This window comes from Patiria miniata, unplaced genomic scaffold (assembly GCF_015706575.1).
Source record: "Patiria miniata isolate m_02_andy unplaced genomic scaffold, ASM1570657v1 HiC_scaffold_18, whole genome shotgun sequence".
NCBI lineage: Eukaryota > Metazoa > Echinodermata > Asteroidea > Valvatida > Asterinidae > Patiria > Patiria miniata.
Genome location: NW_024037056.1, coordinates 1,995,927 through 2,018,451, shown reverse-complemented (window position 1 = coordinate 2,018,451; position 22,525 = coordinate 1,995,927). Strand labels below are relative to the sequence as shown.

General features: G+C 40.8%; 2 protein-coding genes across 5 annotated transcripts in view; both read right to left on the bottom strand.

Moving 5' to 3' along the window:
- LOC119724162 (multidrug resistance-associated protein 5-like) overlaps positions 1 to 11,071 on the bottom strand; it is a 35,309-nt gene extending 24,238 nt beyond the window's left edge. The window contains exons 1-8 of one of the 2 annotated variants that reach the window (XM_038195092.1): positions 10,896 to 11,071; positions 9,757 to 9,961; positions 8,357 to 8,518; positions 6,847 to 6,994; positions 4,543 to 4,776; positions 2,558 to 2,731; positions 1,837 to 1,984; positions 800 to 948 (exon numbers count right to left, since the gene is read on the bottom strand). In XM_038195092.1, the coding sequence (XP_038051020.1) occupies positions 800 to 948; positions 1,837 to 1,984; positions 2,558 to 2,731; positions 4,543 to 4,776; positions 6,847 to 6,994; positions 8,357 to 8,518; positions 9,757 to 9,938 (1,197 nt within the window). In that variant the 5' untranslated portion in view covers positions 9,939 to 9,961; positions 10,896 to 11,071. The remainder of the gene's footprint in view (positions 1 to 799; positions 949 to 1,836; positions 1,985 to 2,557; positions 2,732 to 4,542; positions 4,777 to 6,846; positions 6,995 to 8,356; positions 8,519 to 9,756; positions 9,962 to 10,895) is intronic. The other variant, XM_038195093.1, reaches the window with a different exon arrangement.
- Positions 11,072 to 14,886: 3,815 nt separating this feature from the next.
- On the bottom strand, positions 14,887 to 19,009 carry LOC119724161 (transmembrane protein 256 homolog). 3 transcript variants are annotated; one of them, XR_005270623.1, is made up of 4 exons: positions 18,820 to 19,009; positions 17,667 to 17,701; positions 16,485 to 16,565; positions 14,887 to 15,289 (listed from the first exon to the last, which is right to left on the bottom strand). XR_005270623.1 is itself a non-coding variant. In XM_038195091.1 (4 exons), exons 1-4 carry the CDS (start codon positions 18,977 to 18,979, stop codon positions 15,146 to 15,148), a joined length of 444 nt encoding a protein of 147 aa, XP_038051019.1. In that variant the 5' UTR covers positions 18,980 to 18,992; the 3' UTR covers positions 14,995 to 15,145. The 3 variants fall into 3 exon arrangements, 2 of the variants coding, with proteins under 2 accessions (XP_038051019.1, XP_038051018.1); XM_038195091.1 differs by having other exon boundaries at positions 14,995 to 15,289; positions 17,667 to 17,725; positions 18,820 to 18,992; XM_038195090.1 differs by having other exon boundaries at positions 14,995 to 15,289; positions 17,667 to 17,731; positions 18,820 to 18,991.
- Between the last annotated feature and the right edge of the window lie 3,516 nt (positions 19,010 to 22,525).

Sequence of the window (22,525 nt, the reverse complement as noted above, 5' to 3'; positions counted from 1 at the left end):
ATTATAAACTTGTTACTTTAGACAGAACACGGCACGCATGCATTTATACAGCCGCAGATAGTTGGCAGCCAATGTCTTTGTACATTTGCTATATACACCGTTCTGATCTGATACACCGTGCCCTATGGAGACATGCACACAATAGGGAACAAAAGATTGTATACGTCTCCACAGGGCAATTTCTAGATGAATACGTCTCCACAAGGTTATCAGGAAATAGATATATGGATTTTACTCAAAAACTAGGAATTTCCAAGGTGGGTTGATCCATCGCAAATGGAAGAGTCTTAGAAAAGGGATATTAATTCCGAATTTCAGCCAATGAAATTAATTCTGGTTAAAATAAGAGCATTTTGAAACTGTACTTTCAAACTCGAAAACTTTAGTACACGAGAACAAAGAAATGCCTGCACAAGGATACAAATTTCAGTATGTATGCGGTTTGATACATTTCTCATTCATAAAAACGACCACACACCCAAGTTGCTCTGGTGGCTTATTTCCAGACCAATTTCTGACTGCCCCACAAAAAATATTTCCTTGCCCCCTCTCCAATTGCCCCATTCCCCCCCCCCCCCCAAAAAAAAATTTGAGTCTGGAGTTGCCACTGCGACAAGTGTAATATCCAAGGAGCTGAAACTTCAACAGTTTAAGTTTTGAAAATTTGTCTTCGGATCTGGAGTGGTGATATTATTGGAAAGGAACAAAATGCATGAGAAGCTAATGATCCTAATCGTCCTCAGTTCATAAAAATTATATATAAATGTTGTAGTTTGAAAATATGCAAGTTGAAGCTAACCTGAGCTGCGGTGATGTTGTAACCAAGCAGCGTGTGCAATGTCAGGGTCAAGATGGTTGACAAGATAGGCACAAAGGTCGTCAGCGAGTGGCAAACGGACTGGAAGAAACCGGCCTTCTCTAGCCACCCCTGCTCCTTATGACGAATATCTGAACCAAAAGGTTTTCAAATTGTATTATTACTCTTGAAAGCACGAATCTGCCAATTCCCACATCTAATCATCTCCACCCATCTCCACCGCTGGCTCCGCCTATATCCATCTGACTCCACCCATCTCCATCTCTGACTTCACCCATCTCCATTTCTGACTCCACACATCTCCACCCTTGACTCCACCCATCTTCACCCCCAAGTCCACCCCTGACCTCACCCATCTCTACCACTGACTCCACCCATCTCCACCCGACTCCACCCATCTCCGACCCGACTCCACCTATATCCATCCAACTCCACCCATCTCAATCTCTGACTTCACCCATCTCCATTCCTTACTCCACACATCTCCACCCTTGACTCCACCCATCTTCACCCCTAAGTCCACCTATCTCTACCCCGACTACACCTAGATCCAACTATATCCACCCAGGGGAGATGGGTGGATTTAGGGGTGGAGATGGGTGGAGTCAGGAATGGAAATGGGTGAAGTCAGAGGTGGAAATAGGTGAAGTCAGAGGTGGAGATGGGTGGAGTCAGGCGGATATAGGTGGAGTCCAGGTGGAGATGGGTGGAGTCAGGGGTATAGATGGGTGGAGTCAGTCCACCCATCTCCACCCCTGACTCCACCCATCTCCCACGCCTTGACTCCACCCATATCCAACCTCGACTTGGCCCATCTCCACCCTTGTCTCCACCCATCTCCACACTTGACTCCACCCATCTCCACTCTTGACTCCACCCATTTCCACATTTGACTCCACCCATTTTTACATTTGACTCCACCCATCTCCACACTTGACTCCACCCATCTCCATCCCTGACTCCACCCATCTCCACCCCTGACTCCTCCCATCTCCGTCCCCGACATCATGCCTTCTTACCCCCGATGCTAGCTTCAAAGGAGTCCTCCCACGCGTACATCTTGATCAGCTTAATGCAGTTGATGATTTCCGACATCAATCGGACTCGGTGGTCGGTCAGTTCTATGGATCGCTGGCGATAATGAGCAACAATCTTGGAAAACAAACCCTTCATATGCACAGAACAAAAAAATTAAATTAAAAAGAGCCATATCTGGGTCGAAAGTTGAAATGATTATACAATTTCTTATTCAGTAATACGCAAAGATTTCGATTTTCAATTCAAAAGTTGCCGAGTCGTATTTTGAACTGCCCCCTCTAGTGACGCAATCTCGAAATCAGCATTCCGGATATGATTCTCATTCAGCCGATTGTAGCTACATGTACGTGATGTGACATGTAGCGTCGTGTCAACGCTTGCACCCATTCACTGATTCGCCTAATTACTAACCAACTACAATGGAAAATTTGGAAAAATGTGTCACTTGACCCATCTTTGGAAATGGCCTTCTTTTATTGTTTTCTTCAAAATGACAGCATGCCAGAAGGAATAATTTCACAGGGAGTTTAGTGCCATTGCTATCTTTAAACCAAGTAAATTTTTTAACAATAATTTGGTTGGTTACTTTTTGGATAGCGGCAAATGGTCCAATCTACCTTTAACCTTCAACCCAAGTACACTGTGTGAATTAGATTATTACTCAGTGGGTTGCCATCGACGAAGTTCAGACAAATACCCTACCTGTAGGGGGTAGAAGACAATGAACACACCGGTTCCCAACAGAGCCGCCGGTCCGATCAGGTAAACGGTGTAGAATAGCGCCACGGCCGCTAGCGGGGGACCAGCTAAGGCATGCGGCAGGTACAGCAGCATGTCAAACATACGCTGGCCGTCGTTCGCACAAAGATTGACGATCTGTGCAGGGAAAAGAATCAAAAATGAAGGGACAAACATCATCAAACATAAACTTGTGATCATTTTGAGATCAAAAAGTTTGTGCAGAAAATACTGTGCATTCAATTCTTCTAACATTAAAGTTACATGGGACCATTTCTCTTTGCTGTTCTCTGTCGACAAAACATGGCCCATTTGAATGAGTGTCAGTATAGACAACTTGAGCTAATTTGTTATGGATTGAGGCAAAGCGTTCTGCCGCCTTTTACCAAATTGACCCAAAAAAAAAAGGGCAAATATGTACTCGAATCATACGCTTACGAAACTACTCAAGGACAATTTCAAATGTCCCACACTGCGAAATTTGTCGACCATCTCCCACAATGCACTGGGAAAAATGAACTCTCCCTGGCAAACTCTTAATGGCGCACTGCATTGTGAATCGCACAAATTAACTGTGAAATAACGCCAGTCTTGTTGCCATATCTTAAAAGGGTTGTAAGAATGCTGCTTATTAGGAGTTCGAAAAGCTCTGTGGACTTTTTAATTTGTGTTTTTTTTCCCCCCATTTTTCCAGAAATATATTTTACTTTGGCACAATTGCAGAATACCCCGCCACTCGATCTATGCACCTCGTAGCCAGCTACGGAGTCACGGTTGATTGCCCTCAATAAACCTACTCAGCGCTACTTGTATGTACTATGCGTCATGCTCCACTGCACTCCCACTCCGTATCCGCGTAGCCGGCAACAAGATAGTTGGTTTGGACTTGATATTTTTTCAGCAATCCCCATTTATTTTGTGTTGCTTCGTTCTCAAGGAGACCCCCACTCAGTATCCGCGTAGCTGGCAATGGAAGTTGGATTGTTTCTTTTCCAGTGATTCCAACCTCGTAGCCAGAGATTTTAGGGGTGTATTTCCGAGTGGCGGGGTATTCTGCAATTACTCCCTTACTTTTCTTGGAGAATATGTCATCTTTTCATGCTGATATGATTTGTGGCTCCAAGGATTTTTTGTTTGTTAATGGGTTTTTTTTTTGGGGGGGGGGGGGGTGTGAAATAAAACCTGAAATTTCATTGTCTGATTCTTGCCCCCTGAATACGAAGTCACAATGATAACATAAGCGTGGAGACCAACCTATCGCGAATTGGCATCAAGGCTATCACCAATGAGCAGTTTCAATTATACAGGAACTATTAGAAATTTAATAGGTGCATAATTTGGGCGAGTTACCTTGGGAAAATATGCTGGTACTGCAATATAATTATATAATTTGGGATGGCTTTGAGGGGGATACAAGAATATATTGCACGAGCCATAAAAATATTAATTTAAATACGAGTCGAAGACGAGTGCAATATTGTTATAGATATTATTATTATTTTTATTAGGCTGACTTGATCCGAAAAAAAATAATTGTCAAATTTTGTTGAATATTCTTTGCTTGCCGATAATTTTTATTTGTTTCCAACAAAACTGTAGAACTATGTAGAAAGGTGGACGGCTCCTTAGGATACAATTTCGAATCAGTAAAAGAATTGAAAAAACAGGCATGCAACTGGGAAGTCACAAAAAAAGAGGAAATTCAACTTTTTCCCAGACTTTGTACAGTGTTTTTCTATTTTCAATGGCACACATTGGAAGTGAAAAAAGAGGAAATCAGCTGATCCGGGAAAAGTTGCATGCCTGAGAAAATGGAAGAATCCCTCGGCCATCTTGGAAAATCTGCCATCTTGGAGAAAAAAAAGGGCTGCCTCCTTTCTTTCTAATTTCAAAAAGCCTGAATGAGAAACTTTTTTTAGTTGACTCGGCCTTAAAAAAACGACACTCACCTCGCCAATAGATAAACCCTTCATGGTCCGAAGCCGAATGGTCTTGTGATAGATTAAACAGACGGTGGCCGCCCGGGCGCGACCGCCGGTCCGTATGTTCATGTACCAACCATAACCCATGAACGTGACCAACACGACTTGGCATAGGACCATGAGCCCCGCCAGCTTCAGACCGTAGCCCAGGTCGGCCGTCTCCTGCTGGCAGTACTCCAACAAGAGACGGACCAGCACAGCCTGCATGGGAGGATGAAATTGGAAATTTCTACCGCGTTACTTTTAAAATTTCAACTAGTATTTAGGGCTGTCCATTAATATACAAATAACGAATGTTTGTGAGTGCGATGGTAAGAATAATTTCATGAGGTGACAGATTGAATGTTCTATTCCACGAGGCGAAGCCGAGTGGAATAGAACATTCAATCTGTCACCGAATGAAATTATTCTTTCCATCGCACGAACGTAAAACATTCGTTATTTGTTTTATACAACACCTGAATAAATTCTCGTCATTTGATTGGTAAATTATAAACTACAATTTATTTTGATTTTAAGGATGTTGAACTACCCCTTCACGAAAATGTTTGAACCCAACGCTGTAGCGCTGGCTCTTTGGAACAATACGCGCTACGCTGAACGCGCACACCAGCATGCATTTTGCACGCAAATACCGCGTCATGGAACAAGCGCAAAGTGAAACGGTATAACGCATGGGTATAACGCATGGTTGCACCGTGCATTATACCGAATAATAATATGTCACGTGATCTACAATTCACCAATCAGATGACGGGGATTTATTCAGGCGTTGTATAAATTCAAATAATTTAGTATTTGATGCTTACAGGGTTTGATTTGGGGTTGTTTTACGACTTAAAGGGAATGTACATCATTGGCATTTGCTGTAATTTTCAGAAATGAACTATTTGAAGGGTTTAATAGATCAAACATTGTTACACTGACATGTTTGAAGTTTTGTGTTCGAAAATGCTGGAAAAACCAAGAAAAACAAAAATGTTTAAGTAGTCTGGTTCCCTGACTCCACTAAAGATAAAATGAATCAATTTATAGATGTCGGAAAATTGTAAGGTAAGGGAACCAGTCTAGCTGGCCTGCACCCGTTCATGAACATGTAACCAATAGCAAACAAAATTTGGACTGAAAAAAATTGCAAATTTGGAGCAGTAGTTGAAAAATAGTTAGGTTTTTCCAACGGTGGTCGGCCGACCACCGTTGGAAATACATACAAAAATACAATTTTCTTGAAAACGACTTGACACCAGGTGCCATAATTTTACAGGATGCTTGAGACTGTCATTTCCCAACATCCTAGTAAGGTATTTCGTAAAAACTTGGTAGTTTTATTTTTCGATGTTTGCAAATGTTGTATATTCCCTTTAAAGGTGATATACAACATTTTCAAATATAAAAAAAAAAAATTATCAAATTATTATGAAATACCGTATTTGACTGAAAGTGAATAATAGCCATGTCCGAATTACTTGTTTATGCGGCCACTTTCAAGCCATGGCCTAGTACATGTAATTCGGAAACGGCTATATATAGTCTCAAGCATCCTGTGAAATCATGGCACCATGTGTGCTGTCCTTTTTCCCCTGATGTCTATAAATTGCTTGTTCCGTCTGAAGTAGGGTCAGGGAACCAGACTACAAGAACAACATTTTTTTCCTTAATTTTTCCAGCATCTTTGAACACAAAATTGAAAAAAAGGTCAGTGTAACAACATTTGCCACAAAATACTAACCCCCAAAATTACAGCAAAAAGCAAATGTTGTATATATATTACTTTTAACCCTAACCGCCCTGAATCCTTGAAAATCCTCTTTGCCAAAGTGGAGGAATTTGGAGGATTGAGGTTACATGGCAAAAGTGCGTTACTGATTTCGTAGGAGGCACTTCGTCAAGGTCTTGGGCCACCCCTTGTGTTGTTTTTGCTCAGCCATGCATAAATATAGGCCTGGATTATGCTTGAAATCCTCCATACTGCTCCAGGATGTCACTGGCCGAGCCTCAACATATTGACAGTCACTGCCGCAGGATTTTGCAGGATTCAGGCAGTGGTCACCCCTCCACGGACCATATTCAAGAAATAATGGAGGAATTTGCAGGATTGAGGCTATATGCTATTTTTCCACGAGGCCAATGGGAGAATTCTGCAGGATTGAAGCTACATCCTAGCAAAAAGGCCTAGGGAGTTAACGATTTGTTATGCCCTCTTCATAATGGCTTTTATGGTCGGTTGCCTTTATATTTTTGGCCTTCTGATTAACCGAGAAACCTACTCACCGATGAGATGCAGTTGGAAAAGATTGCAATGAAGGAGAACAGACAACTGAGGAGACTCCGCTTGGCAAGAAACCAGAAATAAACGCGAGCTAAGGAAGCCTTCTCTGGCCCGCGACGTTCCAACTCCTTCTGCCAAAGATGCTCCAACCTGAAAAAGAATTGTTTTTTAACTAGAGTTCTCTATTAATCCATCTCACATTTTTTTTCTGTGGGCGGGTAAAGCAGTTTCATGAATAATTCACTAGAATCGATGAGAAATATTATGTTTATTCACGAGAAATGAACGATGATATCAACACCGTTGTTTTTACACACCCCCAATAGTCAGTCTTGTTGGCGAAATCGCGGTGCTGTCCGCAAAATAAAAAATGAAGAATGGAGAAAGAAGGGGAAAGGAAGAGGGAAAAGGAAAAATGGACAATGTAAATAATTAACACCGCTGCTCAAAACCAAGCAAAGCTAAAATCTGGTTCTGTAACCCAAGGCAAAAGATTGTACATTCTGTCATTTCGGCACAAGCTGCCGCGCGAGATCGCTTCATATACAGCGGTTGACAGCTACAGCTGTGCAACACACAAGCACGTGCTCGCTCGCACGCAGATACAAATTGAGCTGATTCTTAGTGACGACCAAAATCACGGATCAAGCTAAAGAGGGCAAATCTCGAAAGAGAGACAAGCTACAGTTTTGATGTGATGTTTGTGATGTAATATATCAACTTTGATGACCCATCCCATCTCCCTAAATACGAGCACATTTCATTCAAAAAGTCAGGGGAAAGTGGCCAGGAAATGCCTCAGATTGCACCACAGAGCATCTAGAATCCAAACATTTTCCGGGGCCCTTAAGCGGGCCATGGACCACACGCCTTCAAATATTCGAACTGGTAAAAAGATTTTGAAATATTTGGTTGGTGATCGCCTACTCGAATATTTGGTATATTCTGGACTAACCTATTTTTAAAGCCGGAGTCCATCATTTGCAGGTATCCAAAAAAGTAACTGGCGTAATTATTGTTGAAAAACATACTGGTTGAAAGATAGTAAGTGGACTAAACTCCCTGTGAAATTATTCTTTCTGGCAAGCTCTCATTTTGAAGAAATCAACGAAAGAAGGCCTTTCCAACGGTGCGCCTTAAGAAGCACCGTATGAAAATTTAAATTAGTAGTTCGTTTTGTTGTTTGGCGCAGCGCGCACAAGCATTGGCACGACACCTAGGCGCGCGCGGTTGCTATAATTCGTCGGATCAGTGCGCAACATCGGGTATAGCTGCAATTCAAAACAATTGATTCAGCATCTTTTGATTTGGAATTGAGATCCTAGAGTGCTGGTTTTTCTCGGAATATACAGCTGAAGCTGAGCTGAAACTTCATCAGGTTAGTTGTTCAGCACCCTTCTTTAGATTTTGAGCACTTTTGTTGCTTCAAACAAACAAAATGCACAATTTACAAATGATGGACTGTATCTTTAATCCAAAAGATCAGGAAAAACAAATTGTGGTGATTCTGACCTGTCGCAGTTATTTTTTGCGCTGTCGTACGGTGAGCAGCTGAAAAGGTCTTCCTTCTCCAGCGTTCCCTTCCAGGATTTGTAGAAGACGGGCGTCATCCATGAAAACCAGAGAGTGGAAAGGATGTTAGCCTGATCCATAGGACAGCTGTCTGAGTGTAGCCTGTAGGAGTCAGGAACCAAGACACAAATGAAAATTCAAAAGAAAGAAAATTGATTTTTTGTTTTCATGCATCTGGTGAACAAATGGGGCTTGATTAAATAAAGTCAATATACAACTTTGGTTTTGCTGTAATTTTCAGAAATGGATGGATTTGGGGTTTAGTATTTCATAGCAAATATTGTTACACTGACCTGTTTAAAGGTTTGTGTTCATAGATGCTAGAGAAACGGAGAAAAACAAATGTTGTTCTTGTAGTCTGGTTCCCTGACCCTACTTCAGACAAAGCGGAGCAATTTATAGACGTCGGGGAATTGTCGGATCAGGGAACCAGACTAGCTGGCTCGCACCCGTTCACCGATGTTTAACCGATTTTCAAACAAAATGTGGACTAACTAAAGTTTGAAAAGTCTAGGCAGTATTTGAATTTTTTTCCTACAATGGTCGGCCAACCATCATTGGAAACTGAAATAAAAAAAATTTCACTTTTCTTGAAAATGACAGCACACCAGGTGCCATGATTTCACAGGATGAGACTATTTTTACTTACAGTCAAGTAATGTATTTCATAATAATTTGGTACGGTTTTTTTGTTGTTGATGTGTGCAAATGTTGTAAATTACCTTTATGGTAATTTACAACATTTGCACACATCAACAACAAAAAAACCAAATACTAATCCCCAAATCCAAGTAAAAAAAAATTAAAAAGATTCTCATCAGGGCTTTTTGAAAAATTGAGGGTGGCCCTTTGTTATCTTTTTTCTTCAAAAATGGCATTTTGTCAAGATGGTGGATTCTTCAATTTTTTCAACTCTTTTGATGAAACTTTTGTGTCAAAAGGAGCCATCGCCTACAACTTTTTTACCAGATTTTGACTTTGTTTATAAAGCTACAATTTTTTTTTCTTTTTCTAAGAAAAAAAATGAGGCGGGCTGAAAAAAGGAAGCAAGTGGGCATGAGAAATGTTTTTGACTTTGCCTATTAAAACCAGAACTTTGCATGGGCAGAAGCGATGATATCAGTCGATCTGGAAAAATGTTGCAACCTGAAACCACTTTTTTTCTTCATATATCATCTCAATGAAGGTCATTCATTGCAAAAAGGATGATAAGACATGAATCTGGAACTGAAAAAAAACATTTCCAATTTTGTTAGGAAAACTTTTCTTGACTCTCCATAGACTTTGTAAACGACCGCTGAGGTGGAGTCAGGTTGCAACATATTTTCCGCCAATCTTACCTGTGGCGTTTGGTTTGTGCCTTCCGGAAGAATTTCTGTAACCTCCGAGTCTTGAGCGGCTCTTTGGTTGCGACTTTTGGCTCGTCAAAATGAGCATCGTCTTGCTGTCCATTTGGTCTGGTGCCCTGTCTCTCCTGCATAGGACTGTCATGATTGCTGTGGTCTGTAGTCGTGGATGGCATGGTTTTTTGTGTTTGCGATTTGGCTGTGATAAAAGTACACCGAACACAAACGCAGATGATAACACTTTGTACATATATGTTGGGCGCGATCAGCCAATGTGCGTGATCGGTCAATCACGCTGTGCTATCGGTCCTGATATGCCTCACGATCGACCGATCGCGCCCAAAATATGTGCATGACCTCAAAATGGTCAGTCATTGAAAACCATTTAGTTTAAAAACAATTGAAATTGTTTTCTTCTTTTAATATATCGTCAGACCCCCTAAAGCTACGCGGTCCTTTTTCTATGCATTTTAATACCTTCAATTTGTGTGTGACAACGCGCGCCTATGCAAGCGTTACCTGCGCAGATAAAGAGCTTTCAAAATGCAATTAAAATGGTCTCCTAACTTCATAGGGCAAGCAGTTCTGACATTATTTCAATTTTCAAAGTTGCTTTTTTTTGCCTTAAAATGATGCTCGATTTGGCTGAAAGGCAAGATTACCATATGCGAAGTTCACTAATTTTCCTCTGTATTGACTAACAAGCCCCCAGATAGCAACTTCATGTCATCAAAGTCAATTTGAGCAGTGAGAAAATACAAGCATTTTCTTAGAAAACACTTAGAATTTTTCAGTCCAATCTCATAGGGTTTGTGGGTGTTGAGTGAACTTCGTATGGAAATCTTTCCAAACGCAGATATGCAAATAGCCGTACAAAAAAAAGCCGTACAAAATTTCGAGTTTTCCATAGGTTTGTGCACAAACATGGATGCGCCCATCAGGCATTACTTTGTACATTGAGTTAGCACTCTAGTAATTCAATATAGCTCTATGGGCTCAGCTCAGCTCACAATCGACATGCGACAATTACAATGAATTAATTTCAAGTCCAGTTGACAATGACATGCATGGTTGAGAAATTTGTGCACAGCTGATGCTGATGATCCGCTGCGCCGTGCATTTAAATTACTTACCTCAGCACCGTGCACGTTATTGCATTCCTTCAAGAACAACAAACAATCTAGTAGTACTTAGATCATCACAATCACGGAAGTTCTGAAAATGCTGCAATATTCTGTCATTATTGCTAAATTTTACCATGGAGGAAAGAACTAACTCAGTGATCACTTTGCTTTCTTTTCTGCATACTGCCCTCAACGTCCAAGAGTGGTTAGTTCACATGCGGAAAACAAAACCTGTTGCATCACGCGTGCATGGCCCTACATAATGCAGTGTTATGTCACATGCAACTAAACTTTACGCAAGGGCCAAAACCGCTCAAAAAAATTCCGTGTTTTTTGCCAGGAAACCATTTGGGGTTTTTTTTCGCTGCATGGAAAGCCCGAGGTCATTAAAATGCAATGATGTAACAAGCAAAAAAAAATTACGTAAAGTTTCTCATAGCATTGGGAAAAAAGTCCCTGACCCCATGCTTGATGATGTTACTTAACTAGGCTAAAACTTGCAGAATAAATAGTGTTAATTGTAACCGGAACCGGCCTAACCTGACCATTTTAATTTTGCGTTTTATCCTTCAAGTTGAGTTCAACGACGAATTTTCTTTCAATACAAGCAATCAATACAACAATACCGACCTCGTATTTGCCCGTGAAAGTGAACACCGAGATTCAGACCCCTGATGGAACGCGGGACAAAATTTGTGACGAGCTTTCAGTTGGTGGGGAAAAATTAGGATTTAATATACCCAGTGGCGTAGCCACCGGGGGGGGGGGGGCGTGGGGGGTGACCGCCCCCCCCCCCATGAAACCTTGTCGCCCCCCCCCCCAGTCGCCCCCCCCCCCCCCCCCCCCCCCACTGAGATTTTGAGTTTCTAACAAACATTATCATTGATCTACATGACGCCATGGGCGTCAATCCTTTGGGGACAGGGGGACTGGTCTCCCCCCCCCCCCCCCACACTTTTTGAAGGGTGGGGGACACAATATCAAATGTCCCCCCAGATTTTTGAACTCGTGTCTCATTTACAGGGCCCTATTATGTACTACAATGTATCTTTTGCTTAGAAAATATTGGTTAAGGTGGTCAGAAATTGCCTCAGATAGCACCACAGCCTAGAGCATTTAGAATCCAAAATTTTTCGGGGCCCTTCAGCGGGCCCCGAACCCCACGCCTATAGCTCAGAATTCTGGTAGCTGATTCAATGACTCCAACCTCGAAAACAATGTTCAAAAAATTTTCTTCAATCCTTTAGCTGAGAAAACCTCGTAAATTATGTTTAAATTATTATCTTTTGTGCTAAGATAATTATTGGTTAAAGTGGTAAGAAATTGCCTCAGATCACACCACAGAGCATCGAGAATCCAATTTTTTTCGGTGCCCTTCAGCGGGCCCCGAACCCGACGCCTGTAGCTCAGAATACCGATAGCTGATTCAATGACTCCAACCTCGAAAACGTTGTTCAAATAATTATCTTTTGCTAAGAAAATATTAGTTAAAGCAGGGAGGAAAGTGGTAAGAAATTACTTCAGATCACACTTCAGAACATCTAGAATCAAATTTTTTCGGGGCCCTTAAGCGGGCCCCGAACCCCACGCCGTAAAGGGCTTCGCGCTTCGCATCAGTTCTGATCAATTAGGTATGTCCCCCCCCCTTTTGAGAAGCGATTGACGCCCCTACATGACGCCCCCCCATGAAATGTTCCAGCCCCCCCCCCCCCCTAAAAAATTCCTGGCTACGCCACTGAGTGTACCATGAAGGAATATTCCTCCATGATTACACAGTACAAATGCCTGAATAAATCCCCGTCATCTGATTGGGGGGTCGTTGATCACGTGTCGTTGAATTATTCGCCCTAAAAAAACAGAAGTTCCATTGCACGGTATATGGAAGTTGCAGTGCACCGTCACACTTAATTGGCGGCTCTGACCAATCAGATGACGAGGATATATTGTATAGAACAAATAATGAATGTTTCACATCGTGCAACGGTAATAAATAATTGGCATTCGGTGGCAGATGGAATGTTCCATTCCACGAGGTTTCGCCTCGTGGAATGGAACATTCCATCTGTCACCGAATGAAATTATTTATTACCGTTGCACGATGTGAAAACATTCATTATTTTATGCAGTGCATAACCCCAACAATAATGCTCGGGTGTATGATTTACGTGAACATTTCAAATTTTATGCGACCCCGCGCGCAAGCCAATTGGAGTCGACTTTAGAAATAATAGTTGGACTAACATTGAGGGCGCTACAACAGCAAACCGTTAACTTTTCATCTCCTTCTAACTTTTCTTTTTCATCAAGAAAAGAAATTAAGGACGCTTCGGGCAGTGTATATCGTAGTCCAAAAACAAAAAAAAACACTTTTCTGACCAGCATGGGGGGGGGGGTCTTGTTAAAATAACTGGGTGCAGGTTTGGATGAACAACATTCACAACACAGCTCGTTAAAATTACAATATATTTTTTATTGACAGTTATCTTTCCCGGCCCATTACCTCAACTTCCTCTTTCTCGTGATGTATGTTGCCTTTTTATTAAAAAACCAGGAAAACAGGAAATTCTTAAAAATGTTTCTCCAACAGTAATTGGAAATGATATTGTCAAACATAAAAGTTGAACTAAACTTGAAAATGCAACACACATATCTTCATATTTCAAAAACTGCATTCTTTTATCTCTCAACACTAGGCAAATGAAGAAAAACAATTTTGTTTTTAAACAGTATAGCAGGATCAGTCAATCCACAGTCACTCTTGATAGCACCAAACAATATAACTATACCAATTGATTAAAAACAGAATTGAACAAAGAAATTGACTGGAGCGGGGTTTGAACCTGCGACTACCGGATTACCGTTCCAGTGCTCTACCAACTGAGCTATCCAGCCATACATTAGCGCTTCCCCAGCTTGCCAATGCTTCCCCAATTTGCCAATGTCCTTGTTCAACTATTGCTTATCATTTTAATACTCCAAGTTATCTTTTCTCATTAGTGCACATTTATCATCTTCATTCAAAATGTGGAAAGGGCTGCGGTTGGGATTGGAATTAGGCTGGCTATTGGTCATCATGGCAAGACCTAAAAAAAAGACCTCATTTATTTATTTATTTATTCATTCTCATCATGTAAAAACATGAAACTTGTCTCCTCGTTCTGCACACAAATATAATGTACAAAACTTAAAAACTTCACATTAAAAACCGGAGAAAAAAAGGAAAAAAAAATATTACATAAATGTACAAATAGGCGTAACAATATAAGAACACTGACAAGAGTACACGTAACCAGAAATAGAACAACAAATTTAACCTAATTAAATAAATAAATAAAATATCTGGATTGATAGAGCTATTATGTATAAAGACAAAAAAATATAAAAAATTGGCAGGAAACAATGGCAAGCTGGGGGGAGGGGGGGGTATAAGAAAGCCAGGGGGATATGAGCGGGGAAAAAGGAAACAGGGAAAGGGTTGAAACTTACATGTACGAGGGGTATAAACACACACATTTACATCACGATTTCAAAAGCATTATCTACTATAAGTCTAATTAAAAACACGAGATTGCCCTGGGTAAAAATAATAATAGTTTAATGCTAAAGGGCAAATGATTCCAATCCCAAACAACATCAGCTTTTTTCCCCCCACAACATCCAGGATTTTCCACAGCTTACACAACACAGCACCGAAATCCATTCAGGCAAGGAACTTGGTCACAGTGTCCAGAAATGTTGTTGTGATCAATTGACAATTGTGCAGCCGTATGCGTGACTGAGATTAAATGAAACTCATAGGGGTTTAGGCCAAGGACTCGGAGTATCTGCACAATAAGCCATTTGCGAGTGACCTATACCCTTTGGGATTTAAATTTGAAAAACATCTGGTACATGACTTGCTCAGAATGCTTGGCACATTTTAACTTTGAATTTCCAGACCAAAGACACTGTTAATTACATGATTCGGGGCAAGCTCTTGCATAGTTACGTACAAGACGCTCATTGTTCACAATGGGTGAGAATGGCATAAAGACACCAGACCATGCCGGAGCTGGGGCTTGCTAGCATAAGGCTTGTCCCGAATCTTGGATATAGTAACAGTCTCTTTGGTCGGAAAATGCAAAGTTAAAACATGCAAAGCATTGGGTTAAGTCAGCGTTCCAGACTTTATTCAAATTCAAATCGATCTATATTCACCTTTGACATCATAACATCATCCAAAGTTCTTTGGTAAAAAAAAATCTCTTTAGAAAGAATTATTAGAACGCCATAGCGAGCCAGCCAGCCATAAGCACCATTCCACCGTAAGGAGTAAACTTGTTGAGAGTCTTTGATCCAGACAGAGCAGAATAGTAGCAGGTTCCACAGAACCCCAGCATTCCAAGGAAGAGTAGGACGCCAACCTGTAAATTACAACAAAAAAAAAGCTCGATCAGAAATATCTCGGGCTGCGGGCCAACGAATTCGAGTTCATGCATGAGTCACGTGATTGTGCCATGTAATATCTGGAAGGAGTAGTGTTAGAGTAACAAAAATCAAACAGTTTTTGACCCCGCTGACCCCAAGATGATCTTTGACCCCAGTTTGGTCATGTGACATTTGGGCTGTGCTACTGATACTTCTCATGTGTTCTCATGCAGCAGATTGCAACTACGTGATGTCACGCACTGAACCGATGAATAATAGCAACCGCGCTTGCGCGGACCTATTCACGGATTTGCCCAAATACAAACCAACTACTAATGGAAATTTCCAAAAAGTGTGTAACTTGACACATCTTTGGAAATGACACTCTTTTATTGTTGTTTTCTTCCAAATGACAGCATGCCTGAATGAATAATTTCACAGGGAGTTTAGTCCCATTACTATCTTGAAACCAAGTAAGCTTTTCAACTATAATATAGTCGGTTACTTTTTGGATAGCCGCAAATAGTCCACTCTACCTTTAAAATTCCCATTTCTTTGTTTTCTATGTGCATTGTACAGCAAACCTTTATGTAATTGTAAAGGTGCCTTTATGGTAAAACCTTAACAACTGAATTTAAAGAGACTTTCTAGAGACCTGTAGTTGTACTCGGACTGGGACCTGGAGTGCTCTGAAACATGCAAAACTAAATCAGGCCAACTTTACTCACTCTTTAGACAGTAAATTTCTCCAAAAATGTCCATTGGGCAAAGAAAAGGTCCTCAGTATTTCACCAACCAAGTTTGCAGACTCAATTCAATTTTTAAAGGAAACATTTGTTTCAATATTTTGCACATGAGAGGGAAGTCAAGTGATTTCAAAATGAGGCTAAAAGACTAGACCGGTACATGTCCAACCATGGTCCAACTATTTGAAAAGACTGACCTCTTCATTTAGTGTCGTTAGTCTGGTGGCTGACTATGGAGAAATGTGTAGTAAATAGAGACTAGTTCCCGGTTCATACCACATGTTTCTTTTGGCACAGCTGATTGATGCAGTACTGAAGTAGTGTTGGACTGGTTGTTTCAGGTGCCAGTCTATTTTCTTGTATTGCATGTTTTCAAAACCTTAAGTTTTGGGACTCTCATACACAGTATTGAGAGTCCCAAATTTTCGGACTAAGTTGTACTCACAACTGTTGGATGTCTAGTCATAGGTACAGCTAGCAGTGCCAGGGTGTGTATAAAGTGATACCTGTTGGCGGTTTGAAAAACCTAAAAATTAAACAAACAGTTGAACAGTTGAAATTTCCCCCGAACTTTTGACTTTGCTCCAAAATTCTGCCACTCGAATTGTGACCCTGACACACTCTAGAACTCATATCACCCTGATTTTGCAGTCTCTGCATTGGCTCCCTGTTGCTGACCAAATTAAGTACAAACTGTTACTGCTCGTTTTTCATTGCCTGCACGATTCAGCTCCTGACTACAGCATAGACCTATTAACTCCATACAAGCCATCCAGGCGATTGAGATCTTCTGATGCTTCTTTGCTTGTTGTCCCTCACACTCACAAATCTTGGGGTGATCAATGATTTTCTTACGCAGGTCCTCATCGCAGTATCTCATCGCTTTCTGAATTTAAAGTTGCCCTGAATTCTGAAGACCTATTTGTTTCAGATCACTCAGAATATTCTTGTTTAGTTCAATATAATTGTTTTGTTATTTCTGATTTGATATAATATTTTTGTTTTGCGCCTGACAGAAATTGCATTGAAAAACGATCATCCTTTTACTAAGGAAATAAAATGTGTGCTTGGCCGAATTTAAACACTCTGGATAGTAACACCGGTTGATGTTTGGATGATCATGGCGCAATACAAAAATATTGAGCGTCATTTATGATGGATACCGGCGCGTTATAAATTACCGTTATTATTATTATTATAAATAAATGAAAAAAAGTCAGCAAATCTCCTAGACTCAGTAATTTGGGCGCTAGAAGTTAGAACTCCTTTTTCCCCCAACTTTTGACTTTGGTCAATCGTTTTAGTTAGTACTAGCTTGCGTAACTCCAGCTGACATGCTCATCAGGAATCCACATGAGCATGTAACCTAGAGGTACTCAAGCTGAGTTAGTACGACCGACCAAACTCACAATCCGACACTGGGTCTACAAATCTCTGAAATAAAGAATAAGATTTTATTTAATTGTTTAATTGCATATCCTCTAACTGAGATAACAAATCTAGATTTTGTTTTATGTAAAAAAAAAAATACCAATGGACAAATAGATGAGCTCCTTTGTAGATCAAACTTAATGATGTAACATGCAGCATAGATATCATGCATGGGAATCATTATCTTTTACTTAACCTCATAAGTTTTGTCATCAACTCTTTTCCTCAGACCTAGCAAGACTCTTTTCCTCAGACCTTTTTCTAGCAAGACAAAGTCGGAAATGTAAAAAGGTTAAACAGAAATTACAAATAAGAAAATCAACTTGCCAAAAATAAATTAAACATTTTTGTCATTTTGTTTATCTGTTCGGGAACGAATGTTGCAACCTGGCACTACTTCAGCGGTTCTGTACAATGTCTATGGAGATTCAAGAAAATGTTCAAATCTACAATGTTTTTTTAGTCCCACTCCTAACCCCACTAGTGTGGCCGCGGTATGCTGCGCTGAACCTCTGGCCACACACCGTGGTACCGCGCACTACTGAGGGCGTTTTCATAAAAATTCAGGGCAGTTTCTTACATATGGTCGTATTCTATGATGTCCCATCTATCACTTCTGGGATGCTTAGGTATAATGATGTTCAATTTTCCGAGATATTCTTGAATTTTTCTGGAGCCCATATGCACTCGTGAAATGTCGTCTGGTGATGGCAGCCTCTTTGAATGTGACAAGAGATGACCTCAAGCTGTGATGTCGCGTTTATGCAAATTGCTTGTCGAGCGAGGGCGCGAGTTGCAAATGCGACGGCTGTTTCCTGTGCCGTGGATCCTGAATAGAGATCAGTGCACGTGGACCCAGACGATAAATACTACAGGAAACAGCCGTCGCATTTGCAACTCGCGCCGCCCTCGCTCGACTAGCAATTTGCATAAACGCGACGTCACAGCTTGAGGTCATCTCGTCACATTCAAAATGGCTGCCATCACCAGACGTTTCACGAGTGCATATGGGCTCCAGAAAAATTCAAGAATATCTCGGAAAATTGAACATCATTACACCTAAGCATCCCAGACGTGATAGATGGGACATCATAGAATACGACCATATGTAAGAAACTGCCCTGAATTTTTATGAAAACGCCCTCAGTAGTGCGCGGTACCACGGTGTGTGGCCAGAGGTTCAGCGCAGCATACCGTGGCCACAGCTATCCCACTCCCAGATTCATGTCTCATCTCATTTTTGCAGTGACTGACATGACTGACCTTCATCAAGGTCCAGCTAGGGCTGGGCCCGTAGAATGATTAGTAACGAAAATTGTGAAGAAAGGAGTTGTTAAAATTAAGATTACCATGTGATCCGTATGCACCAAGAGCTACGGCTAGAAACCCCGAAACACCAGCAATCCTGATGAAAATTTCTGCTGACCGCAAAATTGCCATAATTTTAATTGTACCCAACAATTGTGACACTAATGAAATTTCCCAGCTCAGAAAAAAAAAATAACACATCGCATGGAAAAGTCCGGTCATGATCCCAATGCATACTAGTAGTACGTAACGGGGAAAACTTGTATTTGTTTGGTAACCAGACTAATTTGTATGCGCGTGATGTATCATGTGACTTATCAGGTGACTTGTTGGCCCCTACCATTATGGCCCCTTTAGAAATTGCGGAAATGTGAACTAATCAGCTGCTGTTTTTCTTAATACAACAATGGGTTACCGAAGACCCGATAGAAGGCGCCCGTTGAATGGTCAGAATCTGGAGGCCAAGACGCAGTCTTAATTTGCATAATTAAGCGCGAATATGCACGGTATCACGTCATAATCATAGCCGCTTGCTTTGAAATAGACCTTTTTTTTTTTTACCAATAAATCATAATTATGCACGCATGCGCATAAATGGGCCTGGCGGCAAGAAGCGAAAGCGGTCCATTGAAAATGTACAGGGACCAAATATCGGTTAATTTTCTCTCAATTATTTACCAATGATTATTTTTTTGTTGCTTTTTTATTCAGAAAAGCCTCTAAAATCGTCATAGTCATGACTTTTTGGCCTAAGTGGTTTTTTTGGGGCGCAGAATAAAAACTTTTAAATTGCTTTCGCCCCATGCGCAAGAGGATGAAGGAAATTAGCAGGGCTGGCTTCACCATCGTTGAACCCAGTTACGCCAGAAAATTATGTCTATGAAGATGTTAGGGGCTTTTCTAAATTAAAAAAAAAAGCGACAAATACTGCAGAAATTGAGAGAAAATGACCCGAATATTTGGACCCTAGGCTCTGTACATTTTAAATGGACAGCTTAAGCGTCTTGCCGCGGACCCATTAATGCGCATGCGTGCATAATTATCAACATATTTGTAAAAAAAGGTCCATAGACTAGTGTTCAAGGCGATGGCACGCAAAACTATCCAAACCTCAAAATATGAAGACCACTTGGGAATCTACCGCATGCATGCGTCGTCGTGCAGCCTGAGGGGGAAATACATCAACGTCATTTTCGATGATTGTAAGCGAAGGGTGGGGTCGCAGGATAAATGTATGATTCTTAAGCCTTGTGAACGATTATGACATCATTCCAATCCCATGGGTATGTGGTTTGGGTTCAGGACTGTCAGATCCAATTCAGGCGATTGCACCTCTGAAAAAATGTAGACTTTATGTCAGTGTCTCCCAGGGTTTAACATTTAATGAAAGAATAATTCTGGCTGAATACACGATAAATGATATATTCTATTAAGTACATGTAAATTAACATTGTGAAGGTGATGTGACTTGACAATATGTAGCGGCCTGAAAGGCTTAAAATTCGCCCGAAACAGAATGTTTTTATTCAGAAATTGGTTACCAGGAGAAATGACAAAAGACTATTTACGTTAATGTTTTTAGCTGGTTCGCGTCAGTGTTGTTTGAAAAGAGACAGTTACAATTCGGAGGGAATTCACCAAAGAGGGGGCGGGGCGGGGGCTGAAAAGTTGCAGGGGTATTAAAGAAGGCAAATAATTGAGCACGAAATGGCTTCACAAGGCAACAGCCAAGATGCATGGTATCTTCGAGGAAATAGTTTTGTGTCCAAATTTGAAGGACTCTTTTTCACACTACCTCACAATCTTCAAGGTTGAAGAAGAGTTGAATAGGCCCGAAGGCGACCAATTTATTCTCAATAATTTACAGCGGAGCGATATCCGGGGTTTTCAGCCTATATAATGTTATGATGTAAAAAAAAAAAAATATGTCGCTCCGTCCCCGTCAGTCCATCTTTTAAAGTCTTGTTAACACTGGCGCTCAAGTGCGCCTCTCTTCTGGACCCCCTCACCGCCCCTCCCCCATAGAACCCCTGCAGTTTTATGCCTCTGACAAGCTGGATGGCCGAGGAATGCTTCGTTTTGTTTGGTGGAACTTGAATTTTTGAAGGGTTAGAGCCGCAACGTGGTGGGAAATGGAGGCGCCTCACCCAAAATCTTTGAGTGATTATAACAGAAGAAATGAGGTGTCAAAAGAATATTGATTATAACATCATTGAGAATTCCAGCAAGGTGGCTATGAGTGCAGGGCATTTTCGAGACAAAGAGAAGTTTGTTTTTGTAACTTTGCATTAGTGAAACACTTGCACCGTAGGTATACTTCCTTGTCATGCTCTTGCCATGCACGCTAAGTGAACGTGACATTAATCATCGGGAAGACATGCAGTTGACTGATGTCAAGACTAGTTTTAGTTGACGAGTACCAAAAATAGCCTGTTTTTGGTGGCTGGGCTAAATTAAATCACCCGCGAAGGGCGCCGCGAATCCTGCTTAGAACTTCAGGTCCAATAATGATTAAAATTACATGGGTTACAGCTTGTTTAAAAAAAAAAGGGGAAAACTGGCTCACGATTTCTGAGTTTCTCTACCCATAGGCCTAATCACCATTGCCGTCAAATTTTGAAGACTTCTGGCAACCAAAACCGAAGGAAATATTTATGTCGTAATGAAGACAAACTTGATCGGACTCGGCGCCTGAAAGTCTTGGATACTTTTTTTTTTAAAGGGCCCATGAAGTGAATTTTTCTTAGGAACATAGTTTGTGCAACTTTCTACTCCTCTTTAATGTGTGAAAACTATTTGACATCCCGTTTTGGTTAATATTATTGAAAACTGCATTTCTTGAATAACTTAAAATTGTCTACACTTTTCCGGATATTGAGGGCGCTGTTGCTGTGATGTCATTTTAGGAAAACACAGTTTAGTTTAGGTGTTTTCTGTTCTAATTGTGAACTCAAAAATTGTTCATTTGAGAGAAAAGTTTGTTCATTGGCTTACTGCCATGTACTGACACACAACAACGAATCATAAAGAAAAGAAGATTTACGACGGCGAAATGTCCAAAATTCTGGCAACTTTTGGTGTATAAACTAGCTGTAACATTGAGCTTAATTTTCTGCCTGAAAATGCATCACGCTTCTGCTCATGAACATGGAAATTTGCATTAGTATATAAACCAAAAAAGGCATCAAAATACCCTTCAAATGGCAAAATGAAAATCGGGACAAATGGGACACAAAGGTGCATTTCAAGGAATGCATTAAAAATATAAATACATTTCATTGATACCTAATAGGCTGTGTGTGCAGATATATATCCGAGAATACAAACTTTACAAACGTTTGAAAAGAAGACAAACATTTAAAAATGAGGGAGTAAGAAAAAAATAACAGATTGGAAAATCGTTTCAAATGATCTTCCCTTTAATATTAAAACCTCACTGAAAAAAAATAGCTAAAACTGCCCTTTGTCTCTAACTTTAAATAAAAGTTACACATCTTTAAAAGAAGTTTAATACAGATCCATTCAGAGAATCGCTGTTTCCTTTTTTAATGCCTTTAGACGGGCAATATTACGGTTGACTCAGTCAGCGTTACATGTGAAAACGGAACATGGGGTCGGGGGCACCACCCCAACACCCCACCCCACCCACTCGAGGTTGTGCCCCCTCCCACTTCCCCCCCCCCCCATCCTGGCAGTGTGAAGAAAAGTTCCCCTGCAAATTACCGCTGTAAAATGGACCTTTTATTT